The sequence below is a fragment of the Gymnogyps californianus genome, chromosome 28, assembly GCF_018139145.2.
Source record: "Gymnogyps californianus isolate 813 chromosome 28, ASM1813914v2, whole genome shotgun sequence".
In the NCBI taxonomy this organism is placed as follows: domain Eukaryota; kingdom Metazoa; phylum Chordata; class Aves; order Accipitriformes; family Cathartidae; genus Gymnogyps; species Gymnogyps californianus.
Window position 1 is genome coordinate 2,905,382 of NC_059498.1, and position 15,800 is coordinate 2,921,181.

At 53.2% G+C, this 15,800-nt stretch overlaps 1 protein-coding gene across 1 annotated transcript; it reads right to left on the bottom strand.

Annotated features, from left to right (window-relative positions):
* Positions 1–1,977: 1,977 nt before the first annotated feature.
* On the bottom strand, positions 1,978–13,800 carry LOC127026749 (leucine-rich repeat-containing protein 37A2-like). The gene is made up of 13 exons (XM_050912058.1): positions 13,740–13,800; positions 13,236–13,238; positions 11,950–11,954; positions 11,435–11,565; positions 9,860–9,931; positions 8,840–8,914; positions 8,213–8,331; positions 4,788–6,217; positions 4,590–4,685; positions 3,615–3,679; positions 2,701–2,761; positions 2,446–2,597; positions 1,978–2,266 (listed from the first exon to the last, which is right to left on the bottom strand). The coding sequence occupies exons 1-13, from the start codon at positions 13,798–13,800 to the stop codon at positions 2,044–2,046; spliced, it is 2,493 nt and encodes an 830-aa protein (XP_050768015.1). The 3' UTR covers positions 1,978–2,043.
* Between the last annotated feature and the right edge of the window lie 2,000 nt (positions 13,801–15,800).

Sequence of the window (15,800 nt, forward strand, 5' to 3'; positions counted from 1 at the left end):
TCCTGTATTTATACTCCCGATTTTTGTGTCGCTTCGGATTCCCAGCGCTGGAGTCTCCCGGTTGATTCGGTGGCCATCTGACACGGCGGGCAGCTCGCATCCCTTGACAAGGGGAACCGGGGCTCGCTGGAAGTAAGGCAACAAGAAACCGGCTCTTTAAACTCCACATTTTCTGCTGGACACAAGAACTACCCTGAGCTCATTCGCAACCGCTCGTTTTAAGTGAGAAAATGTCATTTATAGAGAAGGTAGTGCACAATAAGTCGGAGAAAGCTGTAAAGATCCCCCACGTGCCGGGATCTCTGCACAGGTACAGCCTCTCTGGCCAGCGTGAGGTCTACAGGGATGGACCAGACCGAGAGGTTTGGGGTGTCAGCGCTGGAGGGAGCTGATCGAGGACCAGTCACCAGCAACCAGGGGACCCCACGGAAAGGAGGACCTGACCCACGGCGCGGGCGTGTGGTGGCACAGGCCCCCCCACGCCGTGGGGGTACCCACGGGGGGGGGGCTCAGGGCAGGGCCAGGGCTGCCAGCCGGGCAGCGCTGCCCATGGGCAGGGGGCCTGGCAGGGGTGGGCCACGGTGCCAGGCTCCCCGGGGGGGGGGTGTCGCGGCTGTGGGGGGCACCCGGGTGGGTGGGCAAGGATCGGGCCCCTGCCCACCCTCGCTGCTGGGGTGGTGCAGGCAGAGCCTGCCTGGGGAAGGGTCTGCAGCCATGGGGGGGCGGGGGAGGGCGCCCCTTGCTTGCACCATGCTGCACCCCCTGTCTGCACCCCTCATCGCCCTGCACCCCCTCACCCCAATCACCCGGCACCCCCCCATCTGCACCCCCCGTCTGCCCCCATCACCCTGCACTCCCTCTCTGCCCGCACCCCTTGCCTGCACCCCCACCACCCTGAGCCCCTGACCCCTCCCCGTCACCCTGCACCCCTTGTCTGCACCCCCACCACCCTGCACCCCCTGTCCGCCCCCCGCCCCTGTGCTCCCGCCCCCCCGCTCACCGGCTCCGCGCCCCCGGCCGGGGAACCCGGAAGTGCCGGCCTTGCCGGGAGCGCGCACGCCCCGCCCCTCCTGACGCCAGCGCGCAGCGAGGCGGGGCCGAGGGGCGCCGGGCCACGCCCACCCCGGGTACGGGGCGGGGCTGCAGGCGCGCGCAGGCTCGCGCTTATGCGCGGGCAGGGGCACGCGCACAGACACTCGCACACACATGCACACGCAGTCATGCATGCACACACGCCCACACATGTACACACGTGCGCGCACACACGCCCACACACATGTACACACGTGCACACACACACGCCTGCACACACACGTGCGCACACACGCCCCCACACACGTACACACATGCACACACACACATGCCCACCCACAAGCAGCCATACAAGCACACGCATGCACGCACATGGCAGGCATGCATGCACAGACACGTGCAGAAGCGGGCATGCGTATGCACACACGTGGGGCAGACGCGCACAGACACACACACAGGCAGGCACACCCCTACACGCGCACACACAGGTGCTACACACGTGTATGCGCAGGCAGGCACACGCACACACACGCGTGTGCGAGCACACACCCTCACAGGCGGGCGCAGCAGGGAGCGGCAGCCAGCCGGGGGGGGCTCTGTGGGGGTCGGCGCTTGCCCCTCCTGGCAGAGCCTCGTCCCCCGCCGTCTCTTCATGGCCCTCCCCTTGCCGCAACACGCGTGTGCGCGCAGGCCCCGGCACGCGCGTGCACGCTTCCATCCGCTCGCAGGACGCTCTGGGTGAAACACCTGCAAGTTTTAATGGTGATTTCGGAAGCCCTTCCCCGCCGTCGAACAAACGCGACGACTTGACCCCATCCCCGGGGTGCGCGGCGGCACCCCAACGCCCTGCGCAGCCCCTCGCTGGCTTCCTGCAGGGAGGGGCGGCCCCCAGCCCCCGCGTCCCCCCGCCGGGCTGTCCCCTCCCGCAGGCAGCGCGCCCCACGCGTGGAGCGAGGCTGCGGCTCTTGGCACCCGGCGCTGCACCCAGCCTGGGCCGCTGCTGCCGGAGCCCTACGAGGGCTCCCCGTCCCTCGTAGCCTTCCTGTTCCCTTCCCGCTGGGATGAGCTTTGGGGTATCCCAAGCGTGTGGCCGCCCGTAGCGTCCTCCTCCACGGAGCAGGACCGCTGCTCCGGTTCTTGGGGTGCACCGGAGCTACACGGCAGAGGCATCAGGTCTCTGGATAATTGTGTTTCCCCGCTGTCGCAGCTTTTCTGGGGTGCTGCGGGCATCCAGCTGAAATAACAGCATGGAAATAGCATCCAAAGAAATAGCATCCAAGGAAATAACAGCCAAGGAAATAACAGCCAAGGAAACAGCATCCAAGGAAACAGCATCCAAGGAAAGCCTCAGCAGTTCCTACATCGGAACAAGAACTGAAAAATAAGCGTGGGCATCGTCACCATTCCACTTACTTGAGCTCGGACTTGTTGAAAATCTCCTCCTCGTCTGAGGTCTCTTCATCGTACAGCTCAGCCATGGATTTTTTATGCTGGGAATCGAGGGGTTGGTACAGGTCTCTAAGCCACTGCGGTTTGGTTTTGCCGAGATCCGATACGCGTGAGCCCTGGAAAGCACCAGGGAAGGGAAGGTTTCGGAGAGGAAGAGAAACAGCCGGCGGTTCAGGTAGTGGGCAGAGGGGAGACCTGGCACGTGCTCCATGTCCCTACCTGCTCTCTAACATTGTACTTGTTCTTGCTCCATCCCCGTGGCAGGAGTTTTTGAAATAACCTGGAAAAAAAAAGGAAAAGAAGGATAAAAAGTGGAGGCAGCTGGTGATGGCAGTTATTGGCGGGAAGGTTGCCTGCACCCTGCCCTGCTGGGGAAGCAGCTGCTGTAGGATTCAGGCAAGTGGCATTTACAGCGCTGCAAAACATCTCGATTTAGCGGGCTGAAGGGGGAGAAAAAAAGGCTTTTGTGCGGCATCTCCCCAGAATTCACCTTTCCCGCTCCATGAGCAGGGAGGCTTGGCCAGGGAGGGCTGCAGCGGGTGCCAGCGCCCTGGCAGGGCAGAAGCCTCTACCTGCTCGGGGTGACGTTTCAGCTGACCCTAAGGAAGAAGAGGAGCCCAAAAGGAAGGGACGGCGCTGGCTGATGTGGCCGGGAATGAGTCCTGGTTTAGCCTGGCTGTGAAAGGCATGTGGAGAGGACAGGAGCGAGCTCTTCAACAGCCTCTCTGGGGAGCGGGGCAGGGAGAAATAGGGCAGAGCTGTCACCAGAGAAGCGTTTTGCTGGGAACTGGAGCAGAGAGGTATTTCCTCGTGGCTGGGCAGCGTGGTCGCAGGGACGTGGGACCACACGGGAGCCCAGGGCCGACACATCCACCACATTCAGGGTGTAGCATCACCGGCATGGAAAAGGGCTGCCTGGGTGGCTGGTAGAGACGCGAGCTTACAGCCGTGCCGATCGCTCACGCTTTGGGGTCCCTTTTCTGGGTCTCTTAAAAAAGCTACGTGTTTTAAACGTAGACTGGTGAGTCTTCGGCAGCCGGCGCCCGCGTGGCTGGGGGAGCTCGGGGATTAGGTGCTGTTCAGAGTAAAGACTGTTCGTGGCACAGCAGTAGCACAGTGCGGGGAGTAATTACCATCTCGGGCGTGATTTACTGGTGCTTTGGGGTTGGGAAGCGGCTGCAGGTTTTTGGGAGCAAACCTGGTGAAGGAAAGAAAGAGAGAGACTCGTAACATCAGGATTTTCTCATCATATGCTGCAAAACAAGGGAGTCCAAAGGGTTCTTCCTCCAGTCGAGCCCATTACATACACGTGCAAGTCTGTGCCAGCCGCCACGTTTTTAGAAAGAGCCCATCCTCCCTTCCCAACTCCCGCTTTTCCTTGCCTCCGGAATGACCTGAACTCCCAGAGCTCTCCTAATCTCAGCAATGTTTATGTCTGTCTTTCTTATCTGTGCAGTGCTTTGCAGGGTACTCCTCTCCTCTTTAAGCCCAGTCTGAAACATGTAGGTAGGCTTTTAAAGAAAGAAAAGGTTTTTTTCCCCCGAGAAGGGCCCCACAGGGAGGCTGAAACTCTGTGGGCACGCTGGGTCCTCTCCCCTGTCTCTGGCACTGCTCTGACCCAGGCGGAGCAGTCGCACCTTGCAGAAGGACTTGATTTTGGCAAGAGGGAAGGTAGCAGGGGAATTGCTGCATGGCTGAAAGCAATCGGTGCGGGCAGGAGAGCAGAACAGGGTCAGGAGAAGAGCCTGGGAGGTGGCTCTATAGGGCTAGGGATTGCGGGATAAAACTCGGGGATGGGCTGATGGGAGAGGCTGTGATGAGAGGGAGCCACAGCCCCCTTCAAGGAAGCTCAGCAAAGCAGAGCTGCGGCCAGGTCGGGACAGATGCCAGGACAATCCCCCCCCCCCAAGCAGGCTTGAACGCGTGCGGAGCTGTATGGATGCTTTGACAAGTTCCAGGGTTGGAAAAACATCTCCTGTGCTACCCACGGGCATCCGCAACGGCACCCCAGGGCTCATAAACTGTGCGGGGAGGCATCACCCTGCTCCGGTGCACTCCAGCTACAAGGCTTGACTGACAGCTGTCTGTAAAACGAGTTATCGGCTTACCTCGACGAGACAAATCACCGTGAGATTAATCATGATGATGACAGACACCGATATCGCTAACAGGAGCCTGTCGCCGGAGGTGTACTGTGGTTTCCGCTGGGAGAAAAGGAGAGAAAATCAGGAGGGGAGAGAGGGTTGCTCCTTCCATTCCCCGTTGTCCAGAAGGACACATCCAGCAATGCCCAGCGTCTCTCCTACCTTCCCTGCGGGTTTCTTGCCTGCCTCCTTGGCCTGGGCTGTGCCATTGGAAACATTCCCTTCCAGGAGACACTCGCCCACGAGAGCAGAGGCTCTCTGGTCATCTTGCCTCTCGCTGAGCAGCTTTATGAGCAGGCCCGTCTTCGAGACCATCTTTGCACAGGCCAGCTGGACCTCGGGCAGGCGGCAGTCCGTCCTCAGGGCTCGCGCCACGTGGGCGATGAACATCCGCAGGGCTTTGTCTGGGACGAGCAAGCGTAGGCGACGATTGACCTTGGTTTCAAAGAGGTCTCCTTGAACCGACGCGCCATCTGGGCTGTCGGAGCTACCTGGTTTATTGAGGAAAGCGGATCCTTCCTTTTGTTGCTTCCCGTGTGTTTCTGCGGTTTGAGGGACAGCTGGTAAATGCCCACCTAGCGAGGAACCCTCTTCTTCAGCCATGTCCTCTAGCATGCTGCTTGCAGCGGGGGGGCTGTTAACCAACAGGTTACAGAAAAAATGCTGGTTTGTATTTAGTCTCTGCTCTGCTTTACTTTCTGTTGGTGTGGGCTCTTCCTCTGGATTCACATTGCCAAACGTCTTGTAGAAAAGCTGATTACTTTTATTCAGATACGGGCTGTCCCCCTGCTTGTGCTTTTTGTAAGCCCAAACATAGTCCTGCCTTGGAGATGGTGCTTCCTCTGCATCTTCTACATCCTCCACGTCCTCCATCCCATGAGTTTTTTTGGTCTGTTCAACAGCATCGGAATAATTTTGAATCTTAAAAGACCCAGACGAATGAGGAGCCTCTGCTGGGGAGCGCGAAAGGGAATGTTTTGAAGGAGGTGTGGATATTTTGTGATGTCTGAAGACAGAGATGTTGTCAGTGGGCTTTAACCTGCTGGCTGCTTCCCAGAGATTTAATGCTGCCCGGTTCAAACCTAAGTCACGCTGCTTTTGCATCCAGCCCGTGGTTGTCTCTCCCTCCGCTGCTGGGATCTCGTGCACCTCGTCCTTCTGCATGGCAGGTGTCGGCAGGGGTGAGACGGTGTTTTTCACAGTCACGATGCTTTTAGCCTTGTGCAGCTTATTCTTGAGCTCGGCCACTAGCACCTTTGCTAGAAAATAGAGTTTCCTTATATCAGCTTCACTGGTCCAGCCCATGTGCTGAATGCTGTGCAGCATCAGCATCAGCTCCTTACTGGTTTTGCCTTCCTGCCTGGATAGGTGCCGAGGGGAATATGAATTTGTTCTGGAAATGTGATCGTTTGGGTTCCTAAGGTCACCATCAGTGCCTGTCAGGCTCAGGACGACCGCAAGCGTTACGGTTTCATGGTCTCCGAGTGAAGGCTTCTTGGGCTTGAGGTTCAACACTGTGCTGGCATTCAGTTTTCTGGATTGTACCGCTTCCATTATTTCTCCTTGTGTCTCTGCCAGAGGATCCGTGTGAGCTGTGAAACATCAAGAGAGCAGATCAGTGACTCGGCGTCACGAGAAGCTTTCTGCCAAAATACAGGGTCAAAGGTTTACCCCGAACAGCAGGCACTCATCTTTAAGACAAGGGAGTGTGTGAACTGTATGGTAGATGTGTTACAGATGGGAAAAGTCTTGTTAAATCAATCAGATTATCTCATCGGGGCAGAACAGATAGCTGTTTCTTTTCTGGTATCTCCCAGGGCTCTGGATCGGTGTGAAACATCCTGGGGGAATGGGTTTGCTGTCGGAGAGTTTCCCACAGCTCGATACGAGCCAGTGTTGAGTTGCTAAAATCACCATAAAGCTTTTAAACTCAAGAGTGAGCCTGGAAAGCAGGACACCCAAAGACAAAGTGTTTGTCCCTGATCAGTTATCCCAACTAGCCCTTCTCCCTGTGGTCAGGAAAACCTGGGATATTTCACATTAAAATGCCTCTGGGTTGTTGACTGCAACAATCTGCAGTCCAAGTGAGCTCCCGATAACGGAGAGCTGTTTCGCTGCTGATGGATGCAGCTCCCATCACCCAGGCCTAGAAGAAGTGGAAGACGTGGGGATTTGACCCAGAGTGATGCAAACAGCCCAGGAGAGCTCCTGCCCCGGCATGCGAAGGGCACCCGCTGAGTCTGCAGAGCTAGGATAAGTCTTCAACAGTCCTACACCAAGGCTGCAAACACAACCTTATCTCTAATCCTGCTTTGCAGATAGCTTAATGCCAGAGGCAGGGTGACATGGTCAAGAATATTTACAGATTACAAAGGTATTTAGGCCTCTTTTCCCTGTTAAAATGATAGGAAATTGGACACAGAAGTACCTTTGAGCATCCAGCCCTAAATGGCTTAGCAGCCTTTTTTTCCCTAGACTTGCGACAAAGTTAGGCTCACTTGTCCACATCCAGTTTGAAAATGAGTTACTTGGGGACCTTGGAAACCTTACTGTATCTATTTGCAGAAGTCCAGCTTGTCTCTGCTTTGAATAGGATGATATTTACCCTGTGCAAAGATTGAGCAGGACAGTGCATTGCTCACCCTGCACAGGCTAACAAGAGAATAACGATGCTTGGTGTTCACCTCATGCCCTGCAAAGGAGATCGGGGTTACTGTCCTCTCTCCTGCATGTGGGGAGCAGGGTGGCAGAGAGACCAGGCAATTTTCCAAGGTCACTCGGGCAATTTTTGGAGCCTGTATATCCCAGACCCCCTCCAACACATCCGGCGTTACAGGTTTCTGCAGAGCCTGCCTAGGGGCATCCATGCTTCGTTATGGGTCTTGGTGTTTCCAGTGTGAGTGGCAGGTTTGAGGTGCAGCTCAGCACGTGCCACCTTACCAGAGCAACACGAACATTGCCAGACCCTTTGGCCGTGTCTGTGCTGTGTCAGGGACCCCTCTCGCCGCTGAGCTGTGACTAGTCAAGGTATGGTGGCACTGGAAAGGCTCAGGAGATCGTCAGGGGAAATTTGGGGGGCTTATGAGCAGACGGTGCCTTCCAGCGCTTGGGAACGGTACTGGGCATGCATGATTTGCTTGGCTAGATGTGCTGTGTGGATTGGAAGGTCGTGTGTTTGTTTAGCCCAGCAAGCTATTTCTTCTCAAGATAGTATTTGACACAGAAGATATGTGTAATCGCTAGTAACTTTTGAACCCTTGTTTTTTCCAAGTCATGTGCTCAAAGGGGAACTTCTCGTGCCTGTGGCTCAGGGAGCACAGTCTGAGGCCTCCCAAGTCTCACCTGAGCTGCCTGCACTGGCCTTGGGGCTGATTTAAAGGCCTCGCATGGATGAAGCTCCTCTAGAGAGTCTGCCCAGATTTAGTGTCCCTGGGACTGGCCAGGAGCCACCAGGCTGGACTGATGCCATCGAGGTGGCCAACGCTGCCCGGGAACCCACACAAAATGGGGCCATGCTATAGCATCTCCTAAAGCTCGAGGAAACTGGGCAGATTTGATGCCTACATCGACATCGTCGCGAAGCCTACCGCAGTGGGGAGCACTGGTAGTGCACAGGTTCTCGCAGTGGAACTTGATGGTCCTGCACGGGGTTTCGGTGGTGTGTTTCTCCTGGCAGAGGCAGCAGGCCATATCACTGGGCAGTTTGCTAAAGATAAGAGGTTACTGGAGAAAAACCCAGCATCTCAATCCATGTCTCCAAGTCCAACTCAGGTAACATACAGATAACGCATCATGGTTTTGCTTCAATTTCTTCTACAGCTCTGGAAAACTTCCCCTCACCCCCAATCCCAATGGACAAATATGTTCTCCTAATTTCTAAGAGAGGTTTCAAGTAGAAGATAGGCTTCTCCATTGGCATCAAAATGTTGATTTTACCTTTGAAAATGGAACTAGTCCCAAAATACAATTTGAAACAGAAACGCACCCCACCTTGATTTAAAACTTCCCTTTGAAAAACCTGGAACATGTCATCTAAAAGGTGAAATTCTGTTTCTTAGCAGGTGGGTTTGGGAGCTTCTCAAAAGTAAATAGCAAACCTTAAGCTTACTGGGGTTATTCTGATGTAGCGGCGGACAGATTTGTTTCCCAAGCAGACCCCTTGTTTCAGCAATTACGATCTGCTGGCGGCTGGGACCCAGTCCCCACATACTCACAGCGTTTCCAAGCGGACTGTTGTCAGGAGGAGCATGAGCAACGTCTGCTGAGTCACTTGTGTTGCACCCAGGTCTCTGAAAGGATTTGAAAAACCACATTAAATTTTCAGGTGGCATTACCAGAACTCTGCTCTGAGAACAAGCCCAGGTCCCTGACGACTGTGGTGGTGTTCGCAGAGGGATCCACTTCTGCCTAATCAAACAGAAATGATTTAAAAACCTATCGTCTTTCTGCTTTGATCTGCTCCTAACCATGGGGTCTGAATCAGGAGGGCATCCTGCAGATCTTGTGGGAGACGGATGCAAACAGAAAGGATTCTCCCGGCTCAAAACCCTCCTCCTGCTCTCCCATGAGTGCAGCTCCAGTCCTTGAAGGGAGATACTTCTTGCCCTAGAGGACAAATCCCCTGTGACCTTGGAAGGAGAGTTTGTATCAGTGAAAAGAGAAAATGTGCTGAGCAGAAAGCAAAGGGTATCCGTGGGATAGCGGGGCTGCGAGCAGGAAGGATCTCTGCAAAAAGCCCGGACGTCTTCCTCCCTGAGGAGTCACACAGATGTGAGTAAGAGCCATAGGATGCTGTGAATCATGATCAACACAGAGCATCACCTGCCCTGAGCTGTGTCGAGGCAGCGGGGTGGGGATGCGGGGTGGGCAGGAGCCCTGGACTGCTGGCACGAGTGCCCCAGTGACCGGGAGCTACTGGATCCCACCTTCTCAGCACTCAAGCAGGAGTGGGGACATTCCCAGACCCTTCAGGCCACTCCATGGCCCCAGACCTGGATGGCCTCTAGTTTTTTTAAAGTTTGTGTCCCAGCTCCTTGGTTGCTTTGCAGCTGGGGACACACCAGAACTGCTTGGCCTTTGCCTTGCTCTGCCGGTGCTGGGGTTATTTGTGCCTCTAGCAGAATAAGGCTGGGAGAAGAGTGACATTTGCTACGGGATCTCTGCTTTCCTGACAACAGGGCACTCGAGAGAGACAAAGATCTATATTAATCTGGTAAAAATGAGTCAATACTTACAGATATTTGACTGAAGGCAGTTCGAAGAATGATGTGTCAGCAATAACGGAGAGGGGGTTACGGCTTAGGATCCTGGAAAAAACAATGCGCCGCTGTGAATTGGTGATGGGAAGGACGTGAGCTGTGCGGGCAGGGGCACGTGGGGATGGCCTGTCCACATGTCCTCTTACGTACATAGACCCACGAGTCTGGAAAGCCAAGATCAACTGGCCCTATGGAACAGGCACTGGAGAAATGGGAGATGCTTAAAACACTTACTGCAGAGTAAAAAAAACCCCAGTTGTTCCTAAACTGTATAAACAGAGCTACATCAAAGTGAATTTCCACTAGATCATTGCAAAGTATTTCTGTGATGAAGGAGTTTTTCCTCTTTGCCAGGCTTCACATTTCTACCCTTTGGATATCAGAGAGGCCCAGAGAGAGTTGTGCCTGTTGGATCTGATGCGGAATTACACTGAAATCCCCTTTCCAGGCTCCTCTCTACTGTGTGAGTGGTGTAAAGAGGTTTATGGTGGGTAAGGATCCAGCTGACTTTTATGGATGGCAGATGTGGATTTGGCTGAGCGATTTTTACTCAAACCTCCCCAAAGAATTTCCTTTCAAGTGGAGAACAAACATAGGAAATTTCAGCCTGAAGATAAAAAAATTGGCTCAGTGTTACGCGTGTGAGGAAGGCCCTGGGATGAAGGCTAGAGGCAGGAACAGATGCTGATGGGCTGATTCACAAAATACATCAGGTCCTGATTATCTCCAGCTAAAAGAGCAAAAGCCCAGAAGTGCTTCTTCTGGAAAACACAACATCTCTTTCTTTCCTCCTCAGCTCGCACCTTTTCTTTGCTTCCCTCCACCAGGACTTTGATGTTATTTTGGAGTCTTACATTCCATATTTTCTTACATTTCCACTGTCCATAAACTTTTTCTCTATTACTGCATCCAGCCAGGCAAAGCTGTGGCCTAGTCCTACGGGAATTGTTGTTCATAATTTATTCTGCCACCGTATTTGGTGTATCACGTGAGAAACATTGCACTTTTCAGGAGAGCAGGGAGACTGTGGCCTTTTCCTCACGTATATGAACCCTTGGTGGGCAAAACGCCCTGGCTTCCCACTTACTTCAGGTCCAGATGGAAACGGTGATCCTACCCCTGGAAGGGCTTGATAGAACCGACTATGGATTAAGTCACGTTTTCTCAAGACACCAAAAGAACCAAGTTTCCTTTTTGTGGATGTTTTTGAGACCCTTTACTTTTAAATGCAAATATGCAAAGTGAAATTGCTGGCTAGAAATCTGGGTCACATCCCATACCCCTCATCACCCTGCCTCTTCTCCCTTCCCACGGCGTTTCTTTATCTATTCCCCTGGGCTCCCACCGCTGCTGTTTGAACCTGGTGCTGGTTCCGGGAAGCCATGGAGAAGATAAGCAGGCCAGGAGAAAGAGGCTTTCAGGCTGCAGACCTGGTGGACCGTGGATGACATCTGTGGTAGGATTCAGTACTTTACAGAGAGCAAATCTGCTCTTCCCCACTGTCACTGCGGAGTCCCGCTCTGATCTACCTTTAGACCTTGTTACACTTACAGCTTCTGTAAAAACTGCATCCCATGCCACGCCTGGAACGTGCCGTTCTGGATCTGCGTGATGAGATTTCCACCCAGGTTTCTGGGGAAAAAGAAGATCACAGAGATGAATTGGGGCTGTCCTACAGGAAGCTGGAGCGAAGCAGTATTGGTTTGTAGGAAATATGCAAATCCAAGGTAGAATAGGGAGGAAACTGCCGTTTTCTCATTTTTTTTTAACCTGTCAAGGAGAGGAAATGAAGTGCACATGTGCTTAATCTATTTCTGTTCCAGGATACAGCAAACCTTCAAGAAATGGCTTCTATTATGGCTGCGTTTGGACAACCACGCTATGATCTCTCATCCTGTTGTGGGTCATCCAGCCATCTGCATTGATCTCTTTAGCTCAGTTAGTCTTTTAGCAGGAGAAATTTAGTCATTGTTCTAAAAATAACAGGAACATTTTCTAGCACTAAAAGGGTTATAAATGCAAACAGACTTCAGTAAATACACTAGAAAGAAACTTTTATAACTCACATAAGCTGCAAAAAAGGAAGTGGCTCAAAAGCATGTTCCTCAATCGACAGGATTTTATTGCAAGATAAATCCCTGTTAAAATTAGAACACGAAACGTTAATTACATTTGCACTGTCATGTTTGCTTTGACACTGGCAGCATATATGTTACATGGCTCTGATTTCACGCGGTGTTTATATCTGATATTAGCTCGCAGTGGTGTGTAACCTGTGATAACCCTCCTGACCGGAGGTGGCTTTCATCTCAGTGATTTTTTTTTTCTAGCTCTGATCCCACCAGAATTATTTTAGGGCTTGATTTTCCTCTCTGATAACAGAAAAGATTCTTTACGCAGGCACAGTTTCGCAGCTGAGGATGCATTTGCACAGACCATATACGTGACCCTCTGGATGTGCCACAGAGATGCAACCTGCCTTCCCCTGGTGCCATCAGTGCTTTCCTTGCTGAAGTCAGCCAGAAAAGCCTGAACAGCACCTCTTCTTTGAGGGCTCAGGGACGGCTTGCTAACCACATGTGTGACCAAAATGGTTATTTTGCTCTAATCCCTCCCTCCTACACCACATTTGGTGAAAAAGTTATGTTAAAGGGACCCTATTAAAGATGCAAAATCAAGAACATGGAAGTCTGGAAAGGGCACAATGAAGGGGTAACCTAAACCCCACTTTCCTGCACAGCTCTGCTGTAAGATGTGTGTAGATACTCAGCGGCTGCGGGATTCACCTGGCCTAGCTTTAGAAATCAAAAGGTTCGTTGTCTCAGCCTGAATTAGCTGCCCGGGCTTGTTCGGCAGCAGACAGCAAGAGAGAAATATTTTGGGGGAGTGATTCATCCCCTCCGCAGACAGGTTCCCAAGATCGTTTGGGTGAATGGGAAGTGCCTGTTCCTCTCCATGGAAAATAAAGAGAGCCTGAACAATTAGCTTAACCCTAGGCAATTATTAGGCATCTAAAATTGGAGGAGATGAATGCACAAGGTTTCTTCTGTAGGAGATGGCCTGGCTACTGGAGAGGGTGTTCAGGGAGAGCGTCGGGGAGCGACTGCAGCTCTCGGCTGCAGGGTCTGGACCTCCCAGGGAGGCAGCCGGGCGGTGGGAGGAAGGTCTTTGCACGTGCAATCTCAGAAGTACTTTGGAGAGTTCAGTTTTCAGCCTTGTGGAAGGGGAGCGTGGCTGGAAGCCTGTTTCTTCCCAACCTGACTCATTTAGCCTGCAACCCACATTCTGCAGAACCTGCTTTGTGCTTTTAAGTTCTTGGATCCTTCTTTTCTATAAAGTAGGGCACACGTACCTGCTAAAAAGACATGGGGAGAGGGAGCTAGTGCGGGCAGTGGGCCCCAGCACTGGCACTACCTTGTTTTCCACCATTCCTCAGCACTGAGACAAGGCTTGGGTGCAGCCCTGAAGCTGGCTCACCGCAGCAGCAGCTCCAGAAAGGCCAAGACCACCCTGGACTTGGCTCCTTCCAAGCCAACGTGCATACTAGAAAATACGAAACCTCCCTTTTTATGGGAAAAATGCAAGCACGTAAGGGTCACACTCATTAAATGACACTACAAACGCAAACGGTGATGGAGCTGAGATACTTGCAATGATCTGCAAATATAAGCAACAGAGGGGATTTTGGGACACCTCTCTCTGCCCTCATTTCAGCTACACTGATAACAGAGGAGCGGAACCCAAAACATGACCCTTATAAGCCAATTCCAAGCCAGGGTTTCCCTTGCTGTCAAATTTTTCACACGAGTAGTATTTTTATCTTTGACATGAGGTTTGTGTTGAGAAATGACTGTACCTGGGTCTCCTCTGAGGCTCAGGTAATCTGGGCTCTGGGCACTAAAGCTCTGAGCCTCCATGGTGGGATTTATTTCTGCCTCTTAGCTTTTAAGATAAGAAAAGAGAGCGTGACAGTGGCCAAGCAGAGGACAGAACAGGGTAAGATTTTGCCATTCTTATTTCACGCTTCCTTTGCCTGCACCACACAGGAAACCCCAAAATATGTAAATAACTGAACTTCAAGGAGGAAAAAACCCTAATGCTCCTCTGCTCCCTTCCAGACAGTGTCAGAGACAGAGTGCTTGTTGCAATTTCATATGACATTGTGTGGATATAGATGCACGTTTGTTTCTCCTCCAAGAGGGGGGACTCAGCTGGATACAGCCCTGAGCAACCCCAGTGATTTTTTTATAAAAAACCCCTGTGCTAGCTTTGAGGTTAGCCCTGCTCGGAGCTGGAGGTTGAAGCAGAGATCTCCCAAGCTCAGCCCATCTGGGATTTCAGCAGAGGAAGGGGTAGTGCAGGCTTCTCTCTTTCCACCTGGGATAGCCACCAGAGAGGCTATCCCAAGAGCAACCAGCAATACGGGGCTCTGCCTTCACCGCAACAGAAGTCTTTTCACCTAGCAGAAGTAAGGCATGCATGGGTTTTGCCCTGTTCTAGGTGGTTCTCACCCCCAAAATGTTGGTCCTTAGATAAACATAGCCAGAGGCAATCTCCCAGGGTGTGGGAGGTCACTGTTAGCTTGGGGTTGACTACAAGTCATCCAATATCTGTGGGAAAGGGCAGCAGCCTCCTCCTCTTGGTTGGATTTGGGGAAATGAAAGCTGCACTTTCATTTCATGAAAGATTCCCCTACGGGAATCCTCCCACCAGGCACTATTGCAGCACCAAGACGCCCTGCTCTGCTCTGGCCGTAGCCCAAAACCGAGGAGGAATAAAGCACACTTGCATGGGGGTGGGCTGAGCAGCAGGGGTCCAAGGGAGGGTGAGGCAGTAGCCCACGGCGGTGGGCAGGGGACGGTACCTACAGGTGCTTCAGCAGGAGCAGACCCTCCAGTGAATGCCTCTTCACTGCCCGCAGATCATTGTCCTGGAGGACTCTGGAATGAGACAAACGGACATTTACTGTTACACCAGCTGCTCTCCAGGAGGAAACGGAACTTTCAGGGGAAAATATCCCGCAGCAGCTTTACTAAAACACCTCTTTGAGTCACTACAGGGATCATCACTCATCGGAGGAGCAGGCACTTGCTCCTGGCCTGCTGAAGCTAGCTGTAGCCTGATCGTTGATTAAATAGGCACAGGGATGGTCCCGTAGGATGGACGGGACACAGCTCATGGCATTTCTTGCCATCCTAGGAAGCCCTGGGGATTCACACCCCTCCTTGCTGAGCAGCTCAGCTTTGAATTCAGATGGAAACGGTCTGTGTGGGTGCTCATGCTCGTCACACCCTTGGCTCAAAAAGCAGATGAAAGGATTGAAAATACCTGAACTCCTGACATTTTAAATGCTAGAGGATACTTACAAGTACTCAGCCCACGGATATTCCCTCCACGCTTGTTTTTCGATGGAAGAAATCGAGTTGCCAGTGAAATCTCTGCAAAGAAATGATTGACACTGTCACCCCTCAGGAAAACCCCTTCTGCTGCAAATTTGGCTGCTGAGGTGGAAGCGGAATTTGCCTGGAGATGCAACAGCGTGGCCAGCCTGGCTTCACCCCTCAGCACTGCAGCACGAGCCCCCCAAAACCAAGATATCTTCTGCCGGTAACCCTCTCCTGGGTGTCCCGGGAGGGGTTACCAGGAATAAAAAGCCGAGGAGGGGAAGATGGAGGGGGTCTGGTGGGGCGGACCGCCGCTGGTACTCACAGGACCGAGAGGGCCCAGCGGCGGGTGGCCGGGGGCACGCCGGCCAGGGCGGCACGGCTGCAGTCCAGCAGCCGCCGTCGGCAGCGGCAGGGGAGCGGGCAGGCCCCCTGGGCCGCCCCGGGCAGGGGGCCGCCGCCAGCAGCAGCACCAGCAGCAGGAGCGGGCAGCAGGGCCGGGACAGGCCCATGGCGGAGCAGGCCCGGCTGGG